At 43.2% G+C, this 27293-nt stretch overlaps 1 protein-coding gene across 2 annotated transcripts; it reads left to right on the top strand.

Moving 5' to 3' along the window:
* Positions 1-411: 411 nt before the first annotated feature.
* tbx3 (T-box transcription factor 3) lies at positions 412-25355 on the top strand. 2 transcript variants are annotated; one of them, XM_062958431.1, is made up of 7 exons: positions 412-842; positions 5683-5950; positions 11704-11850; positions 16664-16740; positions 18802-18959; positions 21779-22407; positions 24748-25355. In XM_062958431.1, exons 1-7 carry the CDS (start codon positions 427-429, stop codon positions 25204-25206), a joined length of 2154 nt encoding a protein of 717 aa, XP_062814501.1. In that variant the 5' UTR covers positions 412-426; the 3' UTR covers positions 25207-25355. The 2 variants fall into 2 exon arrangements, with proteins under 2 accessions (XP_062814501.1, XP_062814500.1); XM_062958430.1 differs by having other exon boundaries at positions 11701-11850.
* Positions 25356-27293: the final 1938 nt, after the last annotated feature.

Here is a 27293-nt window from a genome sequence, read left to right as displayed (position 1 = left end):
GTGCCGGGACTCGGACGCCGGGCAGGAACAACCGCGGGGCTCGGACGCCGGGCAAGAAGAACGGCGGGGCTCGGACGCGAGGCAGGAAGAACCGCGGCTGGTTTGGAAGCAGAGAAGATCTCCACTGAGCCTCGCTTCGTCTGGAAAGACAAGAAGAGAGGGAGGAAATTCAAGAAGGACACGGAAGCGCACAGACTCGGAACTTCGGGTTCTGGAGAAGACAAGGAGAAGGAGAAGAAGGATCCGAACGCGATGCCTTGGTTTGGGCGCTTTCGGGGTGTTTAAGCCCGGCCATGCTTTCCACGTCGAGTCCAGAGTTTGGGGGATTGTAGTCCAGCCGTCCCCGTTGCGCTTGGCTTCCTTCTCCGCTGCTGGGCCGCCCCCGCCCCCCATGAGCCCCCGAGGCCGTCCGTGCGGGGCCTGCCCATGAGAGAGCCCGTGTGGTTGCCCCCCGGCTCGCCCAGCATGGCCTACCACCCCTTCCTGCCCCACCGGGGCCCGGACTTCGCCATGAGCGCCGTCCTGGGCCACCCGCCGCCCTTCTTCCCGGCCCTGGCCCTGCCCCCCGGCGCCGCCACCGCCCTCTCCCTGCCCGGCGCGCTCGCCAAGCCCCTCATGGAGCAGCTGGTGGGCGCCGCCGACGCCATGCCCTTCTCCAGCCTGGGCAGCCAGGCCGCCGCCGCCGCCGCCGCCGCCGCCCACCTGCGGGGGCCCCTCAAGAGCCTCGAGCCCGAGGACGAGCCCCCCGTCGAGGACGACCCCAAGGTCCACCTGGAAGCCAAGGAGCTCTGGGAGCAGTTCCACAAGCGCGGCACCGAGATGGTCATCACCAAGTCCGGCAGGTAAGACAGAGGCCGAGAGAGGGGTCCTGCTCAGACCTCCGCCTCAGCCCCAAACGATCCAAGTTTTGCCTCCCGGGTCATGATTCAACACCACAGCAGAAGTTGCTCCAGGACATAGCTTGAACTCTCCTCTCCAACTTGGGCCCTCCAGGTGTTTGGACTTCAACTCTCACAATTCCTAACAGCCGATAGGCTGTTAGGAATTGTGAGAGTTGAAGTCCAAACACCTGGAGGGCCCAAGTTGGCCCAAACTTGCTCTACACCCGGATGTTTTGGCCTTCAACTCCCAGAAGTCCTAACAGCTTGGGTTTCTGGGAGTTGTAGGCCAAAAGCACCTTGGCGACCCACAGGTTGGACACAAAACTACCCGTTCAACTTTCACCCAGGCATCACCTCGGTTGTCTTTCTGGACCTGTGAAAAACTCACAACCTAGGTGTTTTCAGATTCAATGATGGTAAAATCGTGGGTCACCAAGGGACGTGAGAGAAGCCTCCCAGCAGGATGGTAAACACATCCATGGGTAACGTCTCTGTAGACAGCCAATTCTCGCACACCAGAAGCGACCTGCAGTCGGTTCTCAAGTCGCTTCTGACAAGATAAAAAAATGGGTCATGTTTTCCAAAATTGTCTATTTAGATGTCCCCTGGGTTAAACTATGGCACCAATGTGTACAAACGGAAAGGTGGATTTGTGTAGGCTTCGATCTGGAGCAACTTCTGCTCTTCTAGGTTCATTCAGAATGTTTTTCATGACCCAGGAAGCACAACTTTTTGACCCACCCTGGTATTTGTCACTCACAGGACCCCAGGCTCCATATGTCACTCCACAGATTTGGGGTGATATCCACCCAGCTCTGAGGCAGGATCTTGGCCACTCATGCTTCCAATGTGTAGCATTCAAACCCACACACAAGGACATGCAAAAGAAAGATTGAAAACATCCACACAGCCTCAAAACTTGGTTCAACTCTAAGATGAAGCCACAGCTGAGAGGGAATTGTGGAGGGGACACACACGACCCAATTGTGATGGTTCTCCAGAAGTTGAAACTTCTTGACTCTAACATGGATGTCCTATCACAAATTTACCAAGCTAGCTAGCTACATATCTATTTTCTTCCTATTTAAATACCTACTCATCTATCTACATGTCTATCTACCTACCTATCTAGTTAAAGGTCTACCTACCTTCCTACATATCTATCTATGGTACATAAATATCTACCTAACTACCAACATATCTATCTGCCTATCTAAAGGTCTACCTATCTTCATACATATCTTTCTATCTAGATGTCTATTTAAATATCTACCTAACTTCCTACCTACATATCTACCTACCTACCTACCTATTGAAATGTCTACCTTCCTTCCTACATACCTACCTATATATTTATTGATATATCTACTTAACTACCTATATATCTACCTACCTGCCTACATCTCTATCTACCAACATATCTGTAAGTCACTTCTTTACCTACATATCTATTGAAATATCTACATGCCTACATATCTATCATTTATGGGGAGATAGAGTGGCCTATAAATAATAATAATAATAATAATAATAATAATAATAATAATAATAATAATAATAATAATAATTTGTATCCCACCTTCCTCCCCATAGGGACTCAAAAATAATCATCACCATAATAAAGCACACAATTATATATGTGTGCCATGGATACCAAGTGAAAATACAATATGTATCTATCTGCATCTCTCTCTTGATAGGAGTTTCTTTAGCCCTCCTGGCTCTCCAAGATATTTATATTTTTTTGGAAAGGGAGGGATCAGGGATTGACCTGGGAAAAGCCTGGCCTGGTTCACCCGAGGCCACTCCACCCGAGGCAACCCTAGGAGGGTTGAGGGGAACCTTCTAAAGAAATATCTCTCTGTGTGTGTCTCTCTCTAGGAGTGATACATCTTGGGTGCAGCTTGCAAGCCCTTCCGCCTCTTCATGGGACTTGAAAAGTTTTTTTGGGGGGGGGGGGGGGTGACCTGGGAAGAGCACAGAGAGTGAGGGATGCCCACCCGCGCATGCGCACTAGGACGCCCTCCTCCCCTTTTCCCTTGGCTGGAAGGAGACACTTTGGCTTCAACCTGCCCTCTTGGTGCCCAACAAGGTTGGAGAGTGTTTCCACACTCATACATACGTAGACACACACATATATATGCACACACACACGTGCACGTGTAGTCTCCCTCCATGTCAACATTCCCAGACTTTCAAGTTTGCAGAAAGTCCACACACTCAGGTTGAATACACTTCAAAAACTCCAGATAGTAGGTGTGCAAAGGGTGCTGACAATATTCATAATCCATATCCTCTCCAGATAATAGGTAGTTAAAGTCTTTAGACTATTTTAACAACAACAATAATAATAAGGGGACTTATTATTATTATTAATTAGTATTATTATTAATAATAATTAATAAATGGGCTCAAGGCGGCTTTCAAAACAAGACAGGCATTCAGTGTCCCATACAAGATAAAAACATTGAAAGATCTCCAGATAGTATAGCCTTGAAAAGTCTCCAATTTATATGCAACTGGAGATTTCTTTAAAAATGCACCTAAATGTCTCCAGATTGTGCACATTGATCTATAGCTAAATCTAACATGCATTGAAAACTCTGCAGAGAGTAGGCACTGAAAACTCTACGGGTCTTAGGCATGTAAATAAACCCCTCCAGACAGCATATAAGAAACTCTCCAAACTGGAGGTATTGGGTCTTTTCAGCACCGAAAACCCCCCAGTTCTTAGTTCGGTGCTCCAGATAGTATACATGGAAAGTGTCCATGTTTTTGTCATGGAGAATCTGCAGAAACTATGCATTTCAAGGTCTCCAGATCTTCTGCAGGGAAACTTTCTCCAGAGAGGGAAAGTTCCCGGTTTTGTGCATACGAAGCCGCCCGAAATCGCATCCGAAATGTCTACTAAAACTTTGAGGCGGCAAAACTCATTCAAACCCTGTTTCCGAAGCTTTTTCCCTCTTGAAAGTGGAACCGTTCCCGCTGGAAATCTGCTCCGAAATCACCCCTTTTTTTCTCCAACTTTTCCCTAAGAAAGAGGGGGAAAAACGTGTTGAGTTTCAAGCAAACGGGTTTAGAATTCATTTGAGTGTGTGTATTATTATTATTATTATTTTTGGCGTGGTTCCAGTTTGAGGCCCAGGGTTTGCAAGTATTCTAAAAATAATTTTAAAATATTACATATTTATATATATATATATAACATAATATAATATAAGCAGATAATAGAATATAACAATGGCATAATAACATGATATAGTAAAGTATAGTATAATAATAGAATAGAATATAAAAATGGCATATTAATATGGTATAGTATAGTATAGTATAATATAATAATGGAATAATAATATGGTATAGTATAGTATAATAATATAATATCACAATGACATTATGGTATGGTACAGTATAGTATAATAATATAATAATGGCATAATAATACGGTATAATATAGTATAATATAATATAATATCACAATGACATTATGGTATGGTACAGTATAGTATAGTATAATTATATAATATAATAATGGCATGATAATACGGTATAATATAGTATAATAATATAATATAATATCACAATGACATTATGGTATAGTATGGTACAGTATAGCATAGTATAATAATATAATATAATATCACAATGACATTATGGTATGGTATGGTACGGTATAGTATAATAATGTGATATAATATAATAATTGCATAGTATAGTATAATAATATAATATCACGATGACAATATAGTATGCTACAGTATAGTTTAGTATAATAATATGATATCACAATGACATAATAATATGGTATGTTATGGTATGGTATAATAATATAACAATGGCCTAATAATATAGTATAATCATATAATATAACAAAGGCATAATAATAATAATAATAATAATAATAATAATAATAATAATAATAATAATAATATAGTATAGTACAATAATATAATATAATATATTAATCATCTCCCAGATAAAGACCCCAACTGGCTTCTTTTGCTTCTTCTAAACCGCTTCCAAGTGTGTTCCTTGTCTTTAAAGCGGGCCTTCTCTTGAGCAGCCCTACCACAACTTTTTCTCCTCCACTGTCTTCTTTCTTTCCCTGGTTGTTGTTTCCTTCTCAAACTAACCTTGCAAACTGCGAGGAAAACACACGCCGAACCTTTCCGGAAACACGGGCTCGGAAAGAGAGAAAACAAAACAATCCCACTCCAGCTTCTTCGGGAGACTTTGGATCCTGGGGAAAAAGTTTCCGCAAAGAAATGGGCTCTTCTTTGTGCTTCTTTTTTTCTTCTTCCTCCCCTTCTGTCTAATAACTTCAAACTTCAAAGGAGTCAGAAAACTCTTAAGAAGAAAATCCTTGGCTTTTGCTTGTTTGGGAGTCAGTTGAAGCTTGCTTTCACTCTCCTCTTTTGGGGGGATGTGACTCTGGTGTATTATTATTATTATTATTATTATTATTATTATTATTATTATTATTATTATTATTTTATGACACAGCAAACAAGATAGATATGCTGGATTTCATTTCACAAAACCACAAGTCAAACACTTCCCAAGTGTCTAGGACTCTGTGATGTATTTTCGGATGATGCGTGCAGATCCCAGTAGGGTGGCCTTTTGCAGCTGGCAGATCGTAATTTTGTCAATGTCTATTGTTTCCAAATGCCGGCTGAGATCTTTTGGCATGGCACCCAGTGTGCCCATCACCACCGGGACCACCTGCACTGGTTATTATTATTATTATTATCATCATTATCATCATCATCCTGATCTCCTTGCCTTTGGCCCCCTGTAGGAGAATGTTTCCCCCCTTTAAAGTCCGCTGCACCGGCCTGGATAAGAAGGCCAAATACATCTTGTTGATGGATATTGTGGCGGCCGACGACTGTCGCTACAAGTTCCACAATTCCCGCTGGATGGTGGCCGGGAAGGCCGACCCGGAGATGCCCAAACGGATGTACATCCACCCGGACAGCCCGGCCACCGGCGAGCAGTGGATGTCCAAGGTGGTCACTTTCCACAAGCTCAAGCTCACCAACAACATCTCCGACAAGCACGGATTCGTAAGTGTTTTCAAATTACTTTGGGGAGGGAAATCGGCACTCTTTACTTTATTATTATTATTATTAATTATTAATTATTTTAAATTGTATTATAAAACTTCATTATTATTATTATTATTATTTCGCCTGCTTCTTTGGCTGACATTGTCAGAGCCACAGAGGCAGGAGAAACGTCAGGAGAAAATGCTGCTAGAAGGCATTGTATTATTATCATTAATAATAATAATTTTAAATTATATTATAAAACTTCATTATTATTATTATTTTGCCTGCTTCTGTGGCTGACATTATCAGAACCACAGAGGCAGGAGAAACGTCAGGAGAAAATGCTGCTAGAAGGCATTGTATTATTATCATTAATAATAATAATTTTAAATTGTATTATAAAAATTCATTATTATTATTTCGCCTGCTTCTGCTTTGAATGCGATTTCCTGCTTCTTGGCAGGGGGTTGGACTGGATGGCCCATGGGTCTCTTCCAACTCTACTATTCTATGATTCTATGATTCTATTATTATTTTGCCTGCTTCTGTGGCTGACATTATCAGAGCCACAGAGGCAGGAGAAACGTCAGGAGAAAATGCTGCTAGAAGGCATTGTATTATTATTATGAATAATAATAATTTTAAATTGTATTATAAAACTTCATTATTATTATTATTATTATTATTATTATTATTATTATTATTATTTTGCCTGCTTCTGTGGCTGACATTATCAGAGCCACAGAGGCAGGAGAAATGTCAGGAAAAAATGCTGCTAGAAGGCATTGTATTATTATTATGAATAATAATTATTTTAAATTGTATTATAAAACTTCATTATTATTATTATTGACACAACAACATAGCATGACACCGCAAACAAAATAGATACGCTTGGGAAGTGTTCGACTTGTGATTTTGTGATACGAAATTATTATTATTTTGCCTGCTTCTGTGGCTGACATTATCAGAGCCACCGAGACAGGAGAAACGTCAGGAGAAAATGCTGCTAGAAGGCATTGTATTATTATGAATAATAATAATAATAATAATAATAATAATTTTCAATTGTGTTATTATAAAACGTTAATAATAATAATAATAATAGGCAGGCGAAAAGTCAGGAGAAAATGCTACTAGACTGCATTGGCCTTACAACCGGGAAATCACACAACATCCCAGTGATTCTGGCAGTGAAAGCCTTCGACAATATATTATTATTATTACTATTATTGGAGCCTTCGGTGGCCTAGGGGATAAAAACCTTGTGACTTGAAGGTTGGGTTGCTGACCTGAAGGCTGCCAGGTTCGAATCCCATCCGGGGAGAGTGTGGATGAGCTCCCTCTGTCAGCTCCATCTCCATGCGGGGACATGAGAGAAGCCTCCCACAAGGATGGTAAAAACATCAAAAACATCCGGGTGTCCCGTGGGCAACGTCCTTGCAGACGGCCAATTCTCTCATTCCAGAAGCAACTCCAGTTGCTCCTGACACGAAAAAAATACCATTACTATTATTAACGTTTTATAATAACACAATGTTAAATTATTGTTGTTGTGTTATTATTATTATTATTATGACACAGCAAACAAGATATGCTGGATTTCATATCACAAAATCACAAGTCGAACACTTCCCAAGTGTATTATTATTATTACAGTAGAGTCTCACTTATCCAACACTCGCTTATCCAACGTTCTGGATTATCCAACGCATTTTTGTAGTCAATGTTTTCAATATATGATATTTTGGTGCTAAATTCATAAATACAGTAATTACTACATAGCATTACTGCTTATTGAACTACTTTTTCTGTCAAATTTATTGTTAAACATGATGTTCTGGTGCTTAATTTGTAAAATCATAACCTAATTTGATGTTTAATAGGCTTTTCCTTAATCTCTCCTTATTATCCAACATATTCGCTTTTCCAACATTCTGCCGGCCCGTTTACGTTGGATAAGCGAGACTCTACTGTATATTGTCGAAGGTTTTCGCTGCCGGAATCATTGGGATGTTGTGTGGTTCCCCGGTTGTATGGCCAATGCGTTCTAGTAGCATTCTCTCCTGACCTTTCGCCTGCCTCTGTGGCTCTGAAGGTGCCAGCCACAGAGGCAGGCAAAACGTCAGGAGAGAATGCTTCTAGAACATGGCTAGACAGCCCGAAAAACTAACAGCAACCCAGTGATTCCGGCCATGAAAGTCTTCCACAACACAATAATAACAGGACTGTATTTTGTTTTCCTTTACTGTTTGGTTCTGTTGTAATGTTTGCTGTTTGGTTTGGCTGTGTCTGGGCTGTGTTCGGGCCTTCCCGCCGGGCCGAGCCGCTTTCCCGCAAGACATTCGCCGGGAGAGTTCCCAAAACTGTTTGGTTGGGGGGGGAGGAGGGAGGGGAACCCCTGGCCCCTTCTTCTGACCCCTTCGCTTGGCCTCTTGGCCCCCGAGGGGCTCTGTCTCCTTAACCACAGAGACAGAGAATCACAGAAAAGACCCTTCGGCTGGAAAGCGAAACCGGCGCCCGAGCTTTCCCTTTGGCCTCGCTTTGCCGAATCCCCTTTAGAGGAAGGAAGAGCGAAAAAGAGAGTGTGTCTCTGTAGATAGAGATATATGTGTGTGTGTGATCTGCATATATCTATGACTGCAAGTGAGCTATGTATGTGATCTATATATCTATATATCTCTATCTATACGTGTATATATAATTCTCTCTCTTTCATTTACATGCGTGTGATCTGTATATATGTGTGTCTGCTCGTGATATATATATGTGTGTGTGATCTGCATATATCTATGACTGCAAGTGAGCTATGTATGTGATCTATATATCTATATATCTCTATCTATACGTGTATATATGATTCTCTCTCTCTCATTCACATGCGTGTGATCTGTATATATGTGTGTCTGCTCGTGATATATATGTGTGTGTGTGATCTGCATATATCTATGACTGCAAGTGAGCTATGTATGTGATCTATATATCTATATATCTCTATCTATACGTGTATATATGATTCTCTCTCTCTCATTCACATGCGTGTGATCTGTATATATGTGTGTCTGCTCGTGATATATATGTGTGTGTGTGATCTGCATATATCTATGACTGCAAGTGAGCTATGTATGTGATCTATATATCTATATATCTCTATCTATACGTGTATATATGATTCTCTCTCATTCACATGCGTGTGATCTGTATATATGTGTGTCTGCTTGTGATATATATGTATGTGTGTGATCTGCATATATCTATGACTGCAAGTGAGCTATGTATTTGTATATATATGTGATCTATATATCTCTATCTATACGTGTATATATGGTCTGTCTATATGATCTCTCTATATATATATTATATGGGATCTATACATGTGTGTGATCTGCATATATGACTGCATGTGAGCTATGTATTTGTATATATATGTGATCTATATATATATATGATCTGTCTATATAATCTCTCTCTCTATATATATATATATATATATTATATGGGATCTATACATGTGCGTGATCTGTATAGAATTGTCTGCTTGTGATATATATGTGTGCGCCCGTGATTTGTTTATATTTGTATTATATATATATATATATATATATATATATATATATATATATATATCACACGCACATATCTAATCATATACACACATATATCGTTTTTTGTGAGATATGCGTGTATACATAATTATATCTCTCTCTCACACACACATATATCTATATCTCACATACAAACGAATCCCGTTTAGATTAAGGAAGGAGGAAGGAAAGGGGGGGGGAAGTAATCACCCCCAAAGGGGTATGTATAATAATAATAATAATAATAATAATAATAATAATAATAATAAAGAAATCCAGCATATCTATCTTGTTTGCTGTGTCATAATAAAATAATAAATAACAACAACAATAATAAATAATAATAACAGTCAGAAGAGTGTCTGCTGTGGACTCATCTTGTGTTTCAAATAATAACAATAATAATATGTCTGTATGTAATATCTCTGTCTATCTGTGTGTGTATGTATTTATATATGTGTGTGTATATAATATGTGTGTGTGATATATGCAGTCTGTGTAGGTAGGCATGGATGTGATCTCTGTATCTCTGTCTCTTAAGAACTTTCACTCTGAAGAACTCGGTTAGGTGTGAAATAGAAAGTCCATAGGAGTCAAAGAGATAGATAGGTAGGTAGGTAGGTAGGTAGGTAGGTAGGTAGGTAGGTAGATAGATAGATAGATAGATAGATAGATAGATAGATGGCAGGAGAGGAAACCTGAGCTGAACTCCTGGAAACGAAGCAGAGTTTGGGGGTGGTTCCCCAATCCTCCCTGAGCCCAGACTCCATTTTCTTCCCCCTTGAACTTGCAAAATGGCAGGAAAGGAGTGTGGGAAAAAAAAACAGAAGAGAAAGAGAGAGGGAAGCACTCTCTGCTTGCTTCCAGTCCCCAACTCCCTTCCAAGACAACTGTTTGGCTTGCAAGCAGACCTCCAAGTTTGCAAATCCCGAACTTCCTCTCCAAACTCTTGGCTCTGCTTTGTGTTTACTAAAATCGGATGCTGTCTATATAGATTTTTTTAAAGAAAAAAGTGATTTGGACAGCCAAGGAGGTCACTAGGGCTCGCTGCTGGCCCTTGGTTGGGAAAGAGGGAAGGGGAGAGAGGGAAGGAAGGAAGGAAGGAAGGAAGGAAGGAAGGAAGGAAGGAAGGAAGGAAGGAAGGAAGGAAGGAAGGAAGGAAGGAAGGAAGGAGAGAAATCTTCATCTTAGACCAGGGTGGGTCAAAAAGTTTTGCCTCCTGCGTCGTAAAAACTTGAGGAATGAACCTACAACTGCAGAAGTTGCTACAGATCATAGCCTGAACTACAGTAGAGTCTCACTTATCCAACATAAATGGGCCGGCAGAACGTTGGATAAGCGAATATGTTGGATAATAAGGAGAGATTAAGGAGAAGCCTATTAAACATCAAAATAGGTTATGATTTTACAAATTACAAATGAAGCACCAAAACATCATGTTATACAACAGATTTGACAGAAAAAGCAGTTCATTACACATTAATGCTATGTAGTAATAATTGCTGTATTGACGAATTTAGCACCAAAATATCACAATGCATTGAAAACATTGACTACAAAAATGCGTTGGAGAATCCAGAACGTTGGATAAGTGAGTGTTGGATAAATGAGACTCTACTGTATCTACACACAAAAGAACCATTTCAACATAGTCACCATTAAGGTGTACACACGGGACCATCCTTTAACCCATTTGGGGAAAAAATCAGGTTTTGCTTCATGACTTAAAGTCATTCCTGTCATTGGATCTGTATTGTCTTTTCAGAGGTCCAAACAGGTCCAAATCAGAAGGGCTGTAGGGTGGGTGAGGCGATGAATCCTTGGGCCAGAGCCATCGCCTCTGCCTGATGTCCATTATCCCCAAGCAATCCTTAGCTGCACAACTTTCTTTGGCCAGAAAGTCCATGAGGACTCCTTTTAGCTTCAGATTCGTGGCTCTCATCAGTCAGCCTGACAAAGAAAAGACATCTATCAGTAGAGTAAGGTTAGCTCTATCATCTCATGCCTAGATGGGTTAGTAGCTGTGGAAGAAAGGAAAATTAGAGCGATTGAAGCGTTAGTTTTTGACCCAGCCGAGTCAGTTTGGCATGGAAGAAAAAAGTTCGGAAGGAAGGAACTTCTGGGAGGGAAACGGGCTGCTTTCCTCTGAGTCCAGCTCTTCTTTTTCGTTTGTGTCCCAAGCAGACCATCTTGAACTCCATGCACAAGTACCAGCCCCGGTTCCACATCGTCCGGGCCAACGACATCCTCAAGCTCCCTTACAGCACTTTCCGGACCTATGTCTTCCCGGAGACCGAGTTCATCGCCGTGACGGCTTATCAGAACGATAAGGTAAACGTGGGTTCTGTCCCGCGTGGCGTGGAGCCTGTTTCCTCCTCCTACTGACTGGGGTTAGCCTGGTTCTCCAGGGGTCCAGGTGCCCTCTTTCTCAAAAACCAGAGCGGATGGGAGGGAAACTGGGGGCATTTTTGGAATCAGCAGGTCCAATAGACTCAGAAACAGTGCAAATGTATGTTCCATAGTAGTAGTAGTAGTAATAATAATAATAATAATAACGATCTGCCAACTGCAAAAGGCCACCCTAGTGGGATGATGATGATGATGATAATAATAATAATAATAATAATAATAAAACTTAATTTATACCCGCCACCATCTCCCCGTGGGGACTTGGGGCGGCTCACTACGTTACAAAAGTAACAGCACAAATACATTAAACAATATACACAGTTTAAAACACAAGAAGATGATAAAACAGAAGTTAAAACAAAGGTTTATATAACAGTAATAATATCAAACCACCACCAATGCAATCTGCACGCATCATCCGAAAATACATCACACAGTCCTAAACGCTTGGGAAGTGTTCGACTTGTGATTTTGTGATATGAAATCCAGCATGTCTATCTTGTTTGCTGTGTCATACAATAAAATAATAATTTTATATATAATATATATTTATTATTATATTAATAAATTATATATCGCTTCTGGTGTGAGAGACGTTGCCCATCCTGCTGGGAGGCTTCTCTCATGCCCCCTCCCGCAAGCTAGAGCTGACAGACGGGAGCTCACCCTGTCTCAGGTCAGCAGTCCAGCCGGCACAAGGCTTTAGCCCATTGCGCCACCACGGCTCCTATTTATATAATAATAATATATTTAATTTTGATATTATTTATTACATTGATACATATTATGTTAATAATAATAATACTCAATTTAACTAAAATACTCAATAAACACGCAGTGCAAATGTGTGTTCCATAGTAATAATAATAATAATAATAATAATAATAATAATAATAATTTTATATAATATATTTATTATATTAATAAATTATATATCGCTTTTGGTGTGAGAGAATTGGCCGTCCACAGAGATATTGCCCATCCTGCTGGGAGGCTTCTCTCATGACCCCTCCTGCAAGCTAGAGCTGACAGACAGGAGCTCACCCCGTCTCAGGTCAGCAGTCCAGCCGGCACAAGGCTTTTAGCCCATTGCGCCACCACGGCTCCTATTTATATAATAATAATAATATATTTAATTTTGATATTATTTATTATTATATTAATACATATTATGTTAATAATAATAAGACTCAATTTAACTAAAATACTCAATAAACCCGCAACAAGTAGTTTCTACTTAAAATGGGCTATAAAAGCCAAGCTGAACATCCCAACCACGAAGTAAGTTAAAATGTCAACATTAAAGTGTCAGTTATTATTATTATTATTATTATTATTATTATTATTATTATTATTATTATTATTAGGCTGATGGTCTTAAGAGTGGTTCTGGCATGTCAGAGTCCACCTCTTGGAAAAGCCACCCAGCTCCAGGGTAAATCCCTCAACCACAACCCCCCCACCCCACTCCCCACCCCCTTGTTGGCAACCCACGCGCCTCTGTTTCTTATTAACTTCCCCCTCTTGCTATTAACGCGTTTTAGTTCATAATCGTTTGACCTGCGTGTGTGCGTGGAGCCATACCCAACCAAAGGCGCCCAATCTTTTCCAAGGAGGATTTGCTTTGGTTTGCCTTGAAATCTATGGGATAAGGGGAAAGTGCCAGGGGATCGGGGCCCATGGATTGGGGAGGGTCAAAAAGTACTGTCTGTTGGTGGAGGTCGGGTGGGGAAAATGTCACCAGTCACAGGGATAGAAAGGGTTAACAAATGGGCTTGACCGGATTATTATTCTTGTTATTAATAGCATTAATAGTATTATTAATAATAATAATAATGCAATCAAGCCCATTTGTTAACCCCTTCTCTCCCTACAGTTGGTTGCCTTTTTCTTGTGGTGTCACATCATATCATATATTATGATAATTATTGTATCAATATATTAATAATATATTCATATAATATAATATCATCATATGACATGAAATGAATAAGTATATTAAGACTGCTATTATTAATAACAACAGCATTGATATCATTATACATGTATTATATTGCTTGTGTTGTTACTTCTCTCCCTGCAGTTGGTTACATTTTTCATGTCGTATCATATCATATCACATCACATTATTATTGTATCCACATATTATTATTATTATTATTCATGATAATATATTAATATCGTAATATGATATAACATGACATGGCATGAATATTAATATTAATGCTGCTATTGCTATTAATAACAACAGCATTGATATCTATTATATTGTTGTTATTCGCAATATTATTATTGTGTGTTTATATGCCTATTTTTTTATCAATGTTTAATGTATTTAATTTTAACTGATTGAATTGTTTGTAATATTTTATATTGTGTTTTATTGTAAGCCGCCCTGAGTCCCCTATGGGTGAGAAGGGCGGGATATAAGTATTGTAATAAATAAATAAATATTATTATTATTAGCAATAATAATATTGCTAATAATAATAATAGTATTTATTTATTTATTACAAGACTATTTATTACAAAACTATTATTATTATAATAATATTGCTAATAATAATATTACAGTAGAGTCTCACTTATCCAACATAAACGGGCCGGCAGTATGTTGGATAAGCGAATATGTTGGATAATAAGGAGGGATTAAGGTAAAGCCTATTAAACATCCAATTAGGTTATGATTTTACAAATTAAGCACTAAAACATCATGTTATACAACAAATTTGACAGAAAAAGTAGTTCAATACTCAGTAATGCTATGTAGTAATTACTGTATTTACGAATTTATTTACGAATGCCTTGGATAATCCAGAACGTTGGATAAGAGAATGTTGGATAAGTGAGACTCTACTGTATTAGCAATAATAATAATAATAATAATAATAATAATAATACATTTATTACCCGCTTCTCCTTGCGACTGGAGGCGGGATGAAAATTCCAAAAGGGAAAACCTCAGGAAGTGTCACTTTTGCGTCTTTTAGCCCCCAATCCACGCGTGTCCGGTTTGCGTGGCGTGGGAAAGCGGGCCCGCGTGGGTCTATCTCCACGCATGGGAGGCTTTGGGGCCGAATCAGAAAGCAGGGAAGAAGAGTCTCTTCTAGAAACTGTCCACTTTGTTTTCTGGGCAAGATCAGAGCTGGATCAGGTCTCTGAAATCTTGCAAAGTTTTTTTTTTTTCCAGAAAAGAGAGAGTAGGAAGGCCAAGGCGTCCTTTTTGGAAGGAAATTCCATAAAACCTTTAAAAAAACCCCTTTTTGTTAATGATGGCAAGCGGGAGACCGCGATTCCTTTTGCGGTTTCCTGATAGGAGGTCCAAACGTTTCCACGGGAGCCGAGCTTTTCCTCGAGAGAAAGAGTGAGAGAGCCAGGCCAGGCGTTCCAGTCATTCCTGGGAGGAAGAAGGAGGGAGAGGAGCCTCTCTGCTTGGACTCGCAAGGGGAGAAGCAACCTTTTGGCTCCTGCCCGGGCTCTCGGGGTCTCCCCACGCCAATCTCCGACGTAACCGGGGTTCCTTTGGCTCGGCCCTTGGCTTTTTCTTGGCTTGGACTCCGCTTTCCCTCCTTGGATGGCTCAGGAGAGCCACCCACTGGCTTGGCGCTCCACACGCTTTGCAAAGCCTGGCTCGCTTGACCAGTGCAAGGGGCGCCAAGCTGCCTTCATTTCCCAGTATAGAACCAGTCAAAGGGTGTCTCTACACCAGGGGACCCCAAACTACGGCCCGCGGGCCACATGCAGCCCCTTGAAACCATTTATCAGCCCCAGTGTGCACCTTCCAATGCTTTGCTTGTGCTTTTTATCATGGTATTTTAATTATTTATTTATCTAATTATTAAGGGGTGCTTTGTTTGTGCTTTGGGTGCACAAAGGCAGGAGGGGGTTGGGCTAAATGGTCCAAGGGGTCTCTTCCAACCCAATTTATTACGATTATTATGATTATTAACATTGAGGCTGGGTGGTCATCTGTCAGGGGTTCGAATCCAACCGGGGACAGCACGGGTGAGCTCCCTCTGTCAGCTCCAGCTCCATGCTGGGACATGAGAGAAGCCTCCCACAAGGATGGTAAAAACATCAACACATCCGGGGGTCCCCTGGGCAACGTCCTTGCAGACAGCCAATTCTCTCACACCAGAAGCGACTTGCAGTTTCTCAAGTCACTCCTGACACGGAAAAAAAACCTCACCCCATGGAGACTCAGAACAGCTTACTGTTTGGCAATATTTAATGTCACATTACAAATACAATTCAACACATTAAGCAGTAAAAACAGATACAATTAAAACGGTTACAAAATAGCACCCAGTCCTGTAATCTATTGTTAGAATTAAAGTTAGAGGTTCAATTAGTGTTAGAATTAAGGTTAGGTTTAGGGTTAGAATTAGAGTTTGAATTAGGGTTAGAGTTAAGGCTAGGATTAGATCTGGAGTTAGAGTGAAGCTGCATTCATTTACAATGTGGAAATCGACCTAGAAGTCAGGGAGGGAGGGAGAAAAAAATTGAAAAATCCCAGATTTCTTCCAGCCCTTGCCTGAGTTGATACAAGTATAATGTACTTTTTTCCCTTCTCCAACTATACGACTCTAAAAGACCCCAAAGAGGGCAAAGAGAAACTAAATTCGTGGAGTGAAAAATCGAAACTCCTTGCAGTGTTTTCGGCTGGCTCCGGAAAAAAACACACACATACAAGACTCGGTCTTTTCCGACTCTGGTTTTGTTGTCTCATCAACAGATCACGCAGTTAAAAATCGACAACAACCCCTTCGCCAAAGGCTTCCGGGACACAGGGAACGGGAGGCGAGAGAAAAGGTAAATTATATAATATATTAATTCCAGTTACTCGATTTTTCTCTGATTTTGCAAAACTTTTTTTCCCCTGGAGAGACCCGTCTGAATATTGGGAAGATTGAGGGGAGAGAAATTAGGGTTGGGAAAAAGGGTTAGAGTTAAAATTGGGATTAGTTTAGGGTTTGGTAGGTATCTCTTGGAGAAACAGCAGTTAAAGTGGTGTCAAACTGCATTCATCCCACCTTGTAAATGCACCCCTTGTTAGAGTTGTGTTTGCCCTCGCTTTTGTCCAAACCCTCTTTCTACATTCTCTGGAAATGTTGACTTACTGCCAGGCTCAAAAGAGATATTCTATATGGGGAAGGAAGGAAGGAAAATGATATTTTGGTGTGTGTATGGAGGGAGGAGGGTGTAGTGGTGTTGCCTCCTTGCTTTGGGGAAAGTCCTCCATGTGGCCCTGCCTCCAGCTCGCCACCCAAGGGGAAACTCTCCCCCCAAAGCCCTGGGGCGAGTGGAAGACACGTGTTTGGAATCTGGCGCAGAAAAGGAAATGCGGGACAGAGAATGGGGTGGGGAAGTTTGGGCGGCGGTTTCCCAACGCGATTTGGGGTTCCCGAAGCCCTTGCACTCCCTTGATCACAAGCACATGGAGCCTGAAGTGCCTTCCAAGGAGGAAATGTGGCGGAACATCAGTTAGCAAAGGAAACAGAGGACAGGCATCTGCTCCTGGCTCGCCGCCTTGTTCGGGATTGTGCAAGTCGACCCGAAATGCAAATACGTTCAGCGAGGGGAGCGGATGGGGTTTTGCAACTCAAACAGGATTCCAAACCACTTCACCGTCTTTGACAGTGAAGTGGGAGACATCTACACTGTTGAATTGACACGGTTTTGTCACCAGTGGAATCATTGGAACTGTAGTTTGAGGAGGTGCCAACACTCTTCGCCAGAGACAGCTACAGACCTTGCCAAGCTCCAGCACCTGGTATTAATTTAATAATAATAATAATAATAATAATAATAATAATAATAATAATAATAATAATAATATCTATTTATAGATTTGGAGTTAAGGCTAGAGTTAAAGTAAGGGATAGAGTTAGATTTGGAGTTAAGGTTAGAGTTAGAGATAATGTTAGATTTGAAGTTAAAGTTAAGTTTAGGGTTAGAGTCAAAGTTAGGGATAGAGTTAGATTTGAAGTTAAGGTTAGAGTTCAAATTAAAGTTAATTAGGGTTAGAGTTAAAGTTAGGGATAGAGTTAGATTTGAAGTTAAGGTTCGAGTTAAAATTAAAGTTAGGGCTAGAGTTAGATTTGAAGTTAAGTTTAGAGTTAGAGTTAAAGTTAGGGATAGAGTTAGATTTGGAGTTAAGGTTAGAGTTAAAATTAAAGTTAGGGCTAGAGTTAGATTTGATGTTAAGTTTAGAGTTAGAGTTAAAGTTAGGGATAGAGTTAGATTTGAAGTTAAGTTTAGAGTTAGAGTTAAAGTTAGGGATAGAGTTAGATTTGAAGTTAAGGTTAGAGTTAAAATTAAAGTTAGGGATAGAATTAGATTTGAAGTTAAGTTTAGAGTTAGAGTTAAAGTTAGGGATAGAATTAGATTTGGAGTTAAGTTTAGAGTTAGAGTTAAAGTTAGGGATAGAATTAGATTTGGAGTGAAGTTTAGAGTTAGAGTTAAAGTTAGGGATAGAGTTAGATTTGGAGTTAAGGTTAGAGTTAGAGTTAAAGTTAGGGATAGAGTTAGATTTGAAGTTAAGTTTAGAGTTAAAGTTAGGGATATTAGATTTGGAGTTAAGGTTAGAGTTAAAGTTAAGTTTAGGGTTAGAGTTAAAGTTAGGGATAGAGTTCGATTTGGAGTTAAGGTTAGAGTTAAAGTTTAGGGTTAGAGTTAAAGTTAGGGATAGAGTTCGATTTGGAGAAGGTTAGAATTAGGGATGAAGTAGGGATAGAGTTAGGTTTGGAGTGAAGGTTAGAGTTCAGACTAGAGTTGGATTTGGAATTCAGGTGAAGGTTGGAGTTGGGCTGAGAGTTGTCTCCCTGGGAAGGGGCCTCACTCAGTCCGGCTCTTCTTGCCTTGTCTCCTTAGGAAGCAGCTGACCCTCCAGTCCCTGCGGGTCTACGACGAGAGGCAGAAGAAGGAGGCGGGCACTTCGGACGAGTCTTCGAGCGAGCAGACGGCCTTCAAGTGCTTCGCCCAGTCCACCTCCCCCGCCATCTCCGCCGTGGGCACCTCCAACCTCAAGGGTGAGAGGCACCCCCCCCCTCCATCTCTCCCGAGCTTCGCAGAACTGGTTTGGGCTGCAAGGCATCTGGCTGGGAGGGGGGACAGGGTCGGAATGCGCGGGGGGGGGGGGGGCACCAGGAATTCGACCCAAAACGCAGCCAGACGCTGGAAACCCAAATCCGCTTCCCCCTGGCCCTTTCCTCCCCGCACCCCCCAAACCTACATCTGTATTTGAAGTGTAATTCGAAGCAAAGGAACAGAAACAGACTCCGGGGCAAAAGTTCAAAATGAAGAGCGAGACATTAATATTCATCTTGGAATGGCTTATTAAAAGCCCTCGCCCCTCCGTCTCCTGGCTGCAAGGGAGGAAGAGGCAGGAAGGCTGGACCCATTCCCAGGCAAAGGAAGGAGCCATCCGTGGGGCATTGTCGGACCAGCTTCTTCCCCCCCCCCCCCTTTCTTTTTGCCTTTCCCTTCCTTGTATTTCCTTTCCTTTCCTGTCCTTTCCTTCTCTCTCTCCCGCTTTCTTTTCCTTCCTTCCTTCCTTCTTTCCTTCCTTTCCCTCTTCCTTTTCTTCTTTCCATTCCTTCCTCCCTTCTTTCCTTTCTTCTTTCCTTGTATTTCCTTTCCTTTTCTCTCCCTTCCTTCCCTCCCTCTTTCTTTTCCTTCCTTCCTTCCCTCTTTTCTTTTCTTCTTTCCTTTCCTTTTCTTTCCTGTTCTTTCCTTCGTTCCCTCCCACCCACTTTCCCCCCTTCCTTCCTTCCTTCCTTCCTTCCTTCCTTCCTTCCTTCCTTCCTTCCTTCCTTCCTTCCTTCCTTCCTTCTTTCCTTCCTTCCTTCTTTCCTTCCTTCCTTCTTTCCTTCCTTCCTTCTTTCCTTCCTTCTTTCCTTCCTTCTTTCTTTCCTTCCTTCCTTCCTTCTTTCCTTCCTTCCTTCCTTCCCTCTTTTCTTTTCTTCTTTCCTTTCCTTTCTTTTCTTCTTTCCTGTCCCATCCTTCCTTCCCTTTCTCCCACTTTCTTTCCCTTCCTTCCTTCCATCTTTCTTTTCTTTTCTTTCCATTTATGTCCTGTCCTGTCCCTTCCTTCCATCCCTCTTTTCCTTTTCCTTCCCCTTTTCTTTCCTTCTTTTTCTCCCTCCTTCCCTTCCTTCCTTTTTCTTTTCCTTTCCTCTTTCTTTCCATCCTTCCTTCCTTCTCAGAAGTCACTCCTGTTGAATTCAATGGAATTTACTCCCAGGCCAGCTATGAACCCTATGAAGTTTTCATTGGGCTTTTTAAGGGTTAAGAGTAAGTTTGGCCAGTTCCTTTAGTGGGATCCCTTCTACACTGCCACAGAGTATCCAGACGATCTGCTTTGAACTGGATTGTATGGCAGTGTAGACTCATATAATCTAGTTCCAAGCCTTTAGAACAAGCCTTGAAGCATCTAAAGAAAAAGTGTCCAAGGCTAGAGACAAGCCAGACCCTTTTCCTTACTTTTCTTCCCTTGAAAAACAGGGAACCGTTCCAAGAACAGAGAGGATAAATTAAAACCTGAATAAATATTGTTTCAATATATATAGTTGTGAAATTAATGCTATCCTTCCCCTGAACCTTACCTTTCCTTCTTTGGATTGAAAACATGTTCTTGGAACCACTTCAGTAGTAGCAGTGGTTGTGTTGTTGTTATATTATTATTATTATTCTATTAACTTCTTCTTCTTCTTCTTCTTCTTCTTCTTCTTCTTCTTCTTATTATTATTATTATTATTATTATTATTATAGAATTAGCCAGGCCTTTGCTCCCTTTGACAACTTTCTACCTGGAGACATAAATAATAATAATAATAATAATTATTATTATTATTATTATTATTATAATAATTATAGAATTAGCCAGGCCTTTGCTCCCTTTGAATTATTTGCTGCCTTGGAGACATCCTTAGCCCAGGTGTGGCCCTTACTGGCCCTTGATTGCTTGCTGTCTGGAGTCATAATAAATTATTATTATTATTTATTTATTTATTTATTTATTTATTTATTTATTTATTATTGAATTAGCCAGGCCTTTGCTCCCTTTGCATTGCTTGCTACCTTGGAGACAAACAATTAGGAAATGATATGAGATTAACCCAAGAACAGAAATCATGTTCCATAGTGAAGAACAATGCTGAGTTGCTGTGAGTTTTCCAGGCTGTCTGGCCATGTTCCAGAAGCATTCTCTCCTGACGTTTCGCCCGCATCTATGACAGGCATCCTCAGAGGTTGTGAGGTCGTTGGAAACCAGGCAAGTGGGGTTTATATATCTGTGGAAGGTTCTGGATGGGAAAAAAAAGAACTCATGTCTGTTGGAGGCAAGTGTGAATGTTGCAATTAATCACCTTGATTAGCACTGAATAGCCTTGCAGCTTCAAAGCCTGGCTGCTTCCTGCCTGGGGGGAATCTTTTGTTGGGAGATGTTTGGGTCCTACAGGGCTCTCCAGGCCAATGGAGACTCCACCACAGACACCAGAAGCGCTGCAAGGCCAAGAACAAGCCATGAAAGCCAAGACCCACCTAGAGGAAAAGTGTTCTTACCAGACATCAAGACCTTGAAGCTGCAGGGCCATTCAGTACTAACTATTTGAAACATTCACACCTGCCTCAAACAGACCAGAGTTCTCTCTCCCACCCTGGACATTATGTATGGGTAGTTTCCAACAGACCTCCCAACCTTTGAGGATGCCTGCCATAGTTGCAGGCGAAACGTCAGGAGAGAATGCTTCTGGGACATGGCCAGACAGCCCAGAAGACTCACAGCGACCCCAGTGATCCTGGCGATGCAAGCCTTGGCTAAAACAATGCTGTCTTTTCTGTTTTCCAGACCTGGGCGCCAGCGACGGGGAGAGCGACTCGGAGAGCAAAGAGGACCTCTCGGAGGCCAGCGACGCCGGGAAGATCTCCACCACCACGGCCTCCTCGGGCGGGGAGGGCCGGGAGAAAGGCAGCCCCGCCAAGGCCTCCTCCTCCTCGTCGTCCTCGTCCTTCTTCGTCTCCAAAGCGGCGCCGGACTCCCGGCACAGCCCGGCCACGATCTCCTCCAGCACGCGGGGCCTGGGGGCCGAGGAGGCGCGCTCGCCGCCGCCGCCGCCGCTGAAGGAGCCCTGCCCGCCTCCCTTGGCGCTGCCCAGCGAGAGCTCCGCCGCCTCCGCCGCCGCCTCCGCCGCCGCCTCGGCCCACCTGCCCGCCCTGGCCGCCTTCCCTCCCAGCCTGGGCAGCCCGCCCTTCTTCGGCCCGCTGGGCAACGGCCCGCCGCCGCTGCTCCTCCACCCGGGCCAGTTCGCCATGGGAGGCGCCTTCTCCGGCATGGCCCCGCTCCTGGCCACCGTCTCCGGCGCCTCCGCCCTGCCCGGCCTCGACAGCTCCGCCGCCATGGTCACCGCCGCCGCCGCCAACGCCGCCGCCGCCGCCGCCCTCCCCTTCCACCTCCAGCAGCACGTCCTCGCCTCGCAGGTGAGCTCGGGCCTAGAACGAGTCCATCCCACAGGTGGAGGGGAACCCAGGCCCAGCCCCCTTCCACTAGGCAGGGGGACACCATCCAATCCCACCCAACAGAGGGCCGGCCAGTCTGGCCTAGAATGAGTCCATCCGACAAGTGGGACCCCAACTCCAGCCCCCTTCCACTAGGCAAGGGGACACCATCCAATCCTACCCTACAGAGGGCCAGCCAGTCTGTCCTAGAATGATTCCATCTACAGGTAGAAGAGACCCCAAGCCCAGCCCCCTTCCACTAGGCAGGGAGACACAATCTGAGCCCACCCTACAGAGGGCCGGCCAGTCTGGCCTAGAATGAGTCCATCTACAGGTAGAAGGGACCCCAAGCCCAGCCCCCTTCCACTAGGCAGGGAGACACCATCCAAGCCCTCCCCACAGAGGGCCATCCACAATGTCCTTAAATGATACATCCCTAGAGTTGGAAGGGAACCCAAAGGCCACCCAGTCCAGCATTAATCTGCCAGGAGAGACACCATCCCAGCCCTCCCAGCAGAGGAACATCCACATTGTCCTAGAATGAAACAATTCTAGAGTTAAAACAGGGACCCCCAGGGTCATCCAGTCTAGCCCCCTTCAACTATGCAAGGGGACACAATCGGAGCTCACCAAACAGAGGGACATCCACACTGTCCTATAATGATACAATCCTAGAGTTGGAAGGGACCCCAGGGGCCATCCAGTCCAACCCCCTTCAATGGATTTCAGTGGCCTCTCTGTGTTGTCTGACATGGTGGTTGTGAGAATGGTCCAGCATTTCTGTGTTCTCCAATAATATGCCCGTGTCCAGGTTGGTTCTTGAAGCACTCTGCTATGGCTGACTTCTCACATTCTGCCAGGGCTTGAATTGTGCTTCTTTTTTGACTTGGGTGATGGTTGGAGTTAGGTATCTATCAGTGTGTGTAGATTTTCTGTAAACTGTGTGGCCCAATTGTTGATTGGGTTGGCGGATGCCTAGGACATCTAGAAATGGCAGTTTTCCTTCCTTTTCTTTTTCCATAGTGAATTGGATGTTTGGGTGGATGCTGGAACTTGATGAGTTCTTATTTTCCATTGCTCTAAATCATGAAGGTGCCATCCACATATCTGAACCATATAGTGGGATCCGGGAGTTGTTTGATCTTTTCTTCGTATAGTTTTATTTCCATTATTATTATGGCATTCCTCTTGTCTGCTGGGAGAGATGATTTCTGGATCGGAGTCTTTGATGGCTGGGTATTCATCTTTTGGCTGGTGTTGATATGGAGTTGCAGCATTCCTTGTCTGTGTTTGTGAGTTCTTTGCGGAAGGTGTGAATTCTCTCTCCTAAGACCTCCATAGGAGGAAGCTCCATCATCATTATTATTATTACAGATGATGATGATTTTTATTATACTTATACAATCATGGAGATGAAAGGGATCCCAAGGGTGTAAAGGCTCCCAAAGTGGGACCGGGAGTGCATTGATTTTAGAGTGTAGAGCATGTATGGGCAAACTAAGGTCCAGGGGCTGGATGCGACCCCCTTGGGCTCTTACCTCAGGCCCTCCTTATTTTCCTTGTCCTCTTGACATAAGGACATGGTGGCCCACCACATCCTTATGCCAAAAAGTTGAGGAAGGGAGGAGTGCAGCAGCTGAGAGCCCTCTGGAGCACTCTCAGCCACCACATGTCTTTCTTGCTGTCCTCCCGGCATAAGAACAGTCAGTGCGAGCCGCCCCATCCTTATGCCAGGAGGACATACAGCAGCTGAGAGCCCTCTGGGGCAGCTGAGAGCCCTCCTGAGCACTCTCAGCCACTGCCGTTTAGCCCAACCTCCTTCTGCCTTTGTGCACCCACAGCACAAGCAAAGCACTCCTTAATAATAAATAAATAAATAAAATACCATGATAAAAAGCACAAGCAGAGCATTGGAAGGCTTTCAAGGGGCCGCATGTGGCCCGTGGACAGAGGCGGTTCAACCACCAGGCCAACTAGGCAGTTGCCTGTGGTGCTATCTTGTTGGGGGCGCCATCGAGGCAACTCCTTCTCCTGCAGCCTGCCTTCGCAAGGTATTAAACTGCTTTTTCTGTTGATTTGTTGTAAAACATGATGTTTTAGTGCTTAATTTGTAAAATCTTAATGTAATTTGATGTTGAATAGGCTTTTCCTTAATCCCTCCTTATTATCAAACATTTTCGCTTATCCAACGCTTTTATTTTTCAGTGATTGCTTTTCAGTGATTCTGTTCACCTACGCTTGAAAAATACCTAGGGCTGGCTCTGCCCTTGGGCGGTAGTTTGGGGAGCCCTGCCCTGACCAGTGTCTTGTCTTTCCTTGCAGGGCCTTGCTATGTCTCCCTTTGGCGGCCTCTTCCCCTATCCGTACAGCTACATGGCCGCTGCCGCCACCGCCGCCGCCGCTGCCGCTTCGTCCTCGTCCTCGTCGTCGGGCGCCGGGAGTCCCGTCCAGCGGCACCCGTTCCTCTCGGCCGTGCGTCCCCGCCTGCGCTACAGCCCCTACTCGCTCCCGGGGCCCCTGCCGGACAGCAGCGGCTTGCTGGCCCCCGCCTTGCCGGCCTCCTTGGGGCTGCTAGGGGAGGGCAAGGCCCTGGGGGTCCCGCCTTGCCCGGGGGGCCCCTCCGCCTTGGAGGCCTCCGCCGCCTCCTCCTCCTCCTCCGGCTCCTCGCTCTCCCTCTCGCCCAAAGCGGACAAGGAAGGCGCCAGTGAGCTCCAGAGCATCCAGCGCTTAGTCAGCGGCTTGGAGGCCAAGCAGGACCGGGAGAGGAGCGGGTCGCCTTAAGGCAGGAAGGAAGGAAAGAAAGAAGGAAGGAAGGAAGGAAGGAGAAGGAAGGAAAGGAACCCCCCTGCCCAAGGAGAGAAAGAAGTCCGCCTTCCTTCTCACCCCTGTCGCCCCCTTTTGGTCTGAAAGGAAAGGGCAACCCCCTTGGAAGCTGCTATTTTTAAAAAGAGGGGGTTAGTTCCCCCCCAGGAGTGTCTTGGGGCCCCACCAACTCCACCTTTTTCACTTTCCCTCTCTCAAAGGACTGTTGACTTCTTTTGTTTTCCATCCAAAACCAAGACATGTAGATGTATATATGTTTTCTTTGGAGGAAAAGGATTTTTTTTGTCTCTGTTTTTCCTCTGCTTTGGAAATAATAAAAATAATCGGGGTTTTTTATTTTATTTCTGGCCCCATCCACATTGCCTTTACAATGCAGATTGAACTGCATTCTGTCCTCAGTGTAGGCTCATATAATCCAGTTCCATGAGTCTCCATGAATTATATAACTCTACACCATGCATGGGCAAACTTGGGCCCTCCAGATGTTTTGGACTCCAACTCCCATAATCCCTAACTTGGAGTCCAAAACACCAGGAGGGTCCAAGTTTGCCCATGCCTGATCTACACTGAGGACAGAATGCAGTTCAATACAATCCAAGATCTTTATCTGAAGAAGAAAAAAGCCCCTTTGTCTTTGGCCTCCTCTGCACTGCTATATAATGCAGTATAACTGCATGGAACTGGATTGCATGTGTCTACATTGCCATGTAATACAGTTCAGTCCACTTCAGCTGCATTCTATGGCAGAGGCCTTCCTTTTCAGCTCCAGAGTTGGTTGTTATTTTCAATCGCAAACTAAAGTTGGATCTACACTGCCATGGAGGGTGTTTGCTAAAGTGGAGTATCAATAAATATAATAATATAATGCAGTTTTAGAATGCAGTTTAACTGCATCAAAGTGCATTATAGGGCAGAGTGGGCTCACATCATCCAGTTCAATACATTATCTGGCAGTGTAGGCTCTCAAAATTAAATTCAATGTATCATATGGTAGTGTAGACTAATATCATCCAGTGCAAAGCATTATATGGCAGTGGAGACTCATAATTCCAATTCAGTGCATCATATGGCATTGTAGACTCACACAACCCAGTTCAAGGTATCATCTGGCTGTGTGGACTCACATAATTTAATTCAATGCATCATATCACATTGTGGACTCATACAACACAGTTCAATGTATTATCTGGCTGTGTGGACTCACATAATTTAATTAAATGCATCATATGGCATTGTGGAGTCACACAACCCATTTCAATGCATTATCTGGCTGTGTGGACTCACATAATTTAATTAAATGCATCATATGGCATTGTGGACTCATACAATCCAGTTCAATGCATTATTTGAGAGTGTAGACTCATAATTTCAAATCAATGCATCATATCGCATTGTGGACTCACACAACTCAGTTCAATGTATTATCTGGCTGTGTGGACTCACATAATTTAATTCAATGTATCATAGGGCATTGTGGACTCATACAACCCAGTTCAATCCATTATCTGGCTGTGTGGACTCACATAATTTAATTCAATGCATCATATGGCATTGTGGACTCATACAACCGAATAAAGAAGAAGACAACCCATTTCAATGCGTTATCTGGCTGTGTGGACTCACATAATTTAATTCAATGCATCATATGGCATTGTGGACTCACACAACCCAGTTCAATGTATTATCTGGCTGTGTGGATTCATATAATTTAATTCAATGAATCATATGGCATTGTGGACTCATACAACCCAATTCAATGCACTATCTGGCAGTGTAGACTCCTATAATCCAGCTCATTGCATTACCTGAGAGTGCAGATTCAGCCCAAGACAAAAGTGGTCTCTTGTCCTTTTGGGGGGCCAGGAAGAAGGGGCTGCCCCCTTTGAAACGCTCCCCAATGGCTGCCCTGTGGCTTGTCCTCTGTATGATGTTTGTGTGAGTTTGCTCGTTGCTTTTGTCGTGTGGACGTTTCCCAAACCTATATTCTCTCCTCCTTCTCCTCCTCCTCCACGTCTTTGCCCCACTCCCACCCCCCAAAAAGAGGG

Source organism: Anolis carolinensis, chromosome X (genome assembly GCF_035594765.1).
Source record: "Anolis carolinensis isolate JA03-04 chromosome X, rAnoCar3.1.pri, whole genome shotgun sequence".
In the NCBI taxonomy this organism is placed as follows: Eukaryota; Metazoa; Chordata; class Lepidosauria; order Squamata; family Dactyloidae; genus Anolis; species Anolis carolinensis.
Note: the sequence above shows the minus strand (reverse complement) of the source record. Positions and strands in the feature narration are given on the sequence as shown.

Excerpts from the sequence above, each read along its gene's own strand:
- tbx3 (XM_062958430.1), top strand. The coding sequence starts at position 427 with ATGAGAGAGCCCGTGTGGTTGCCCCCCGGCTCGCCCAGCATGGCCTAC. Across the intron at positions 843-5,682 it reads GTCATCACCAAGTCCGGCAG|GAGAATGTTTCCCCCCTTTA; the intron begins GTAAGACAGAGG and ends GGCCCCCTGTAG. Across the intron at positions 5,951-11,700 it reads TCTCCGACAAGCACGGATTC|CAGACCATCTTGAACTCCAT; the intron begins GTAAGTGTTTTC and ends TTGTGTCCCAAG.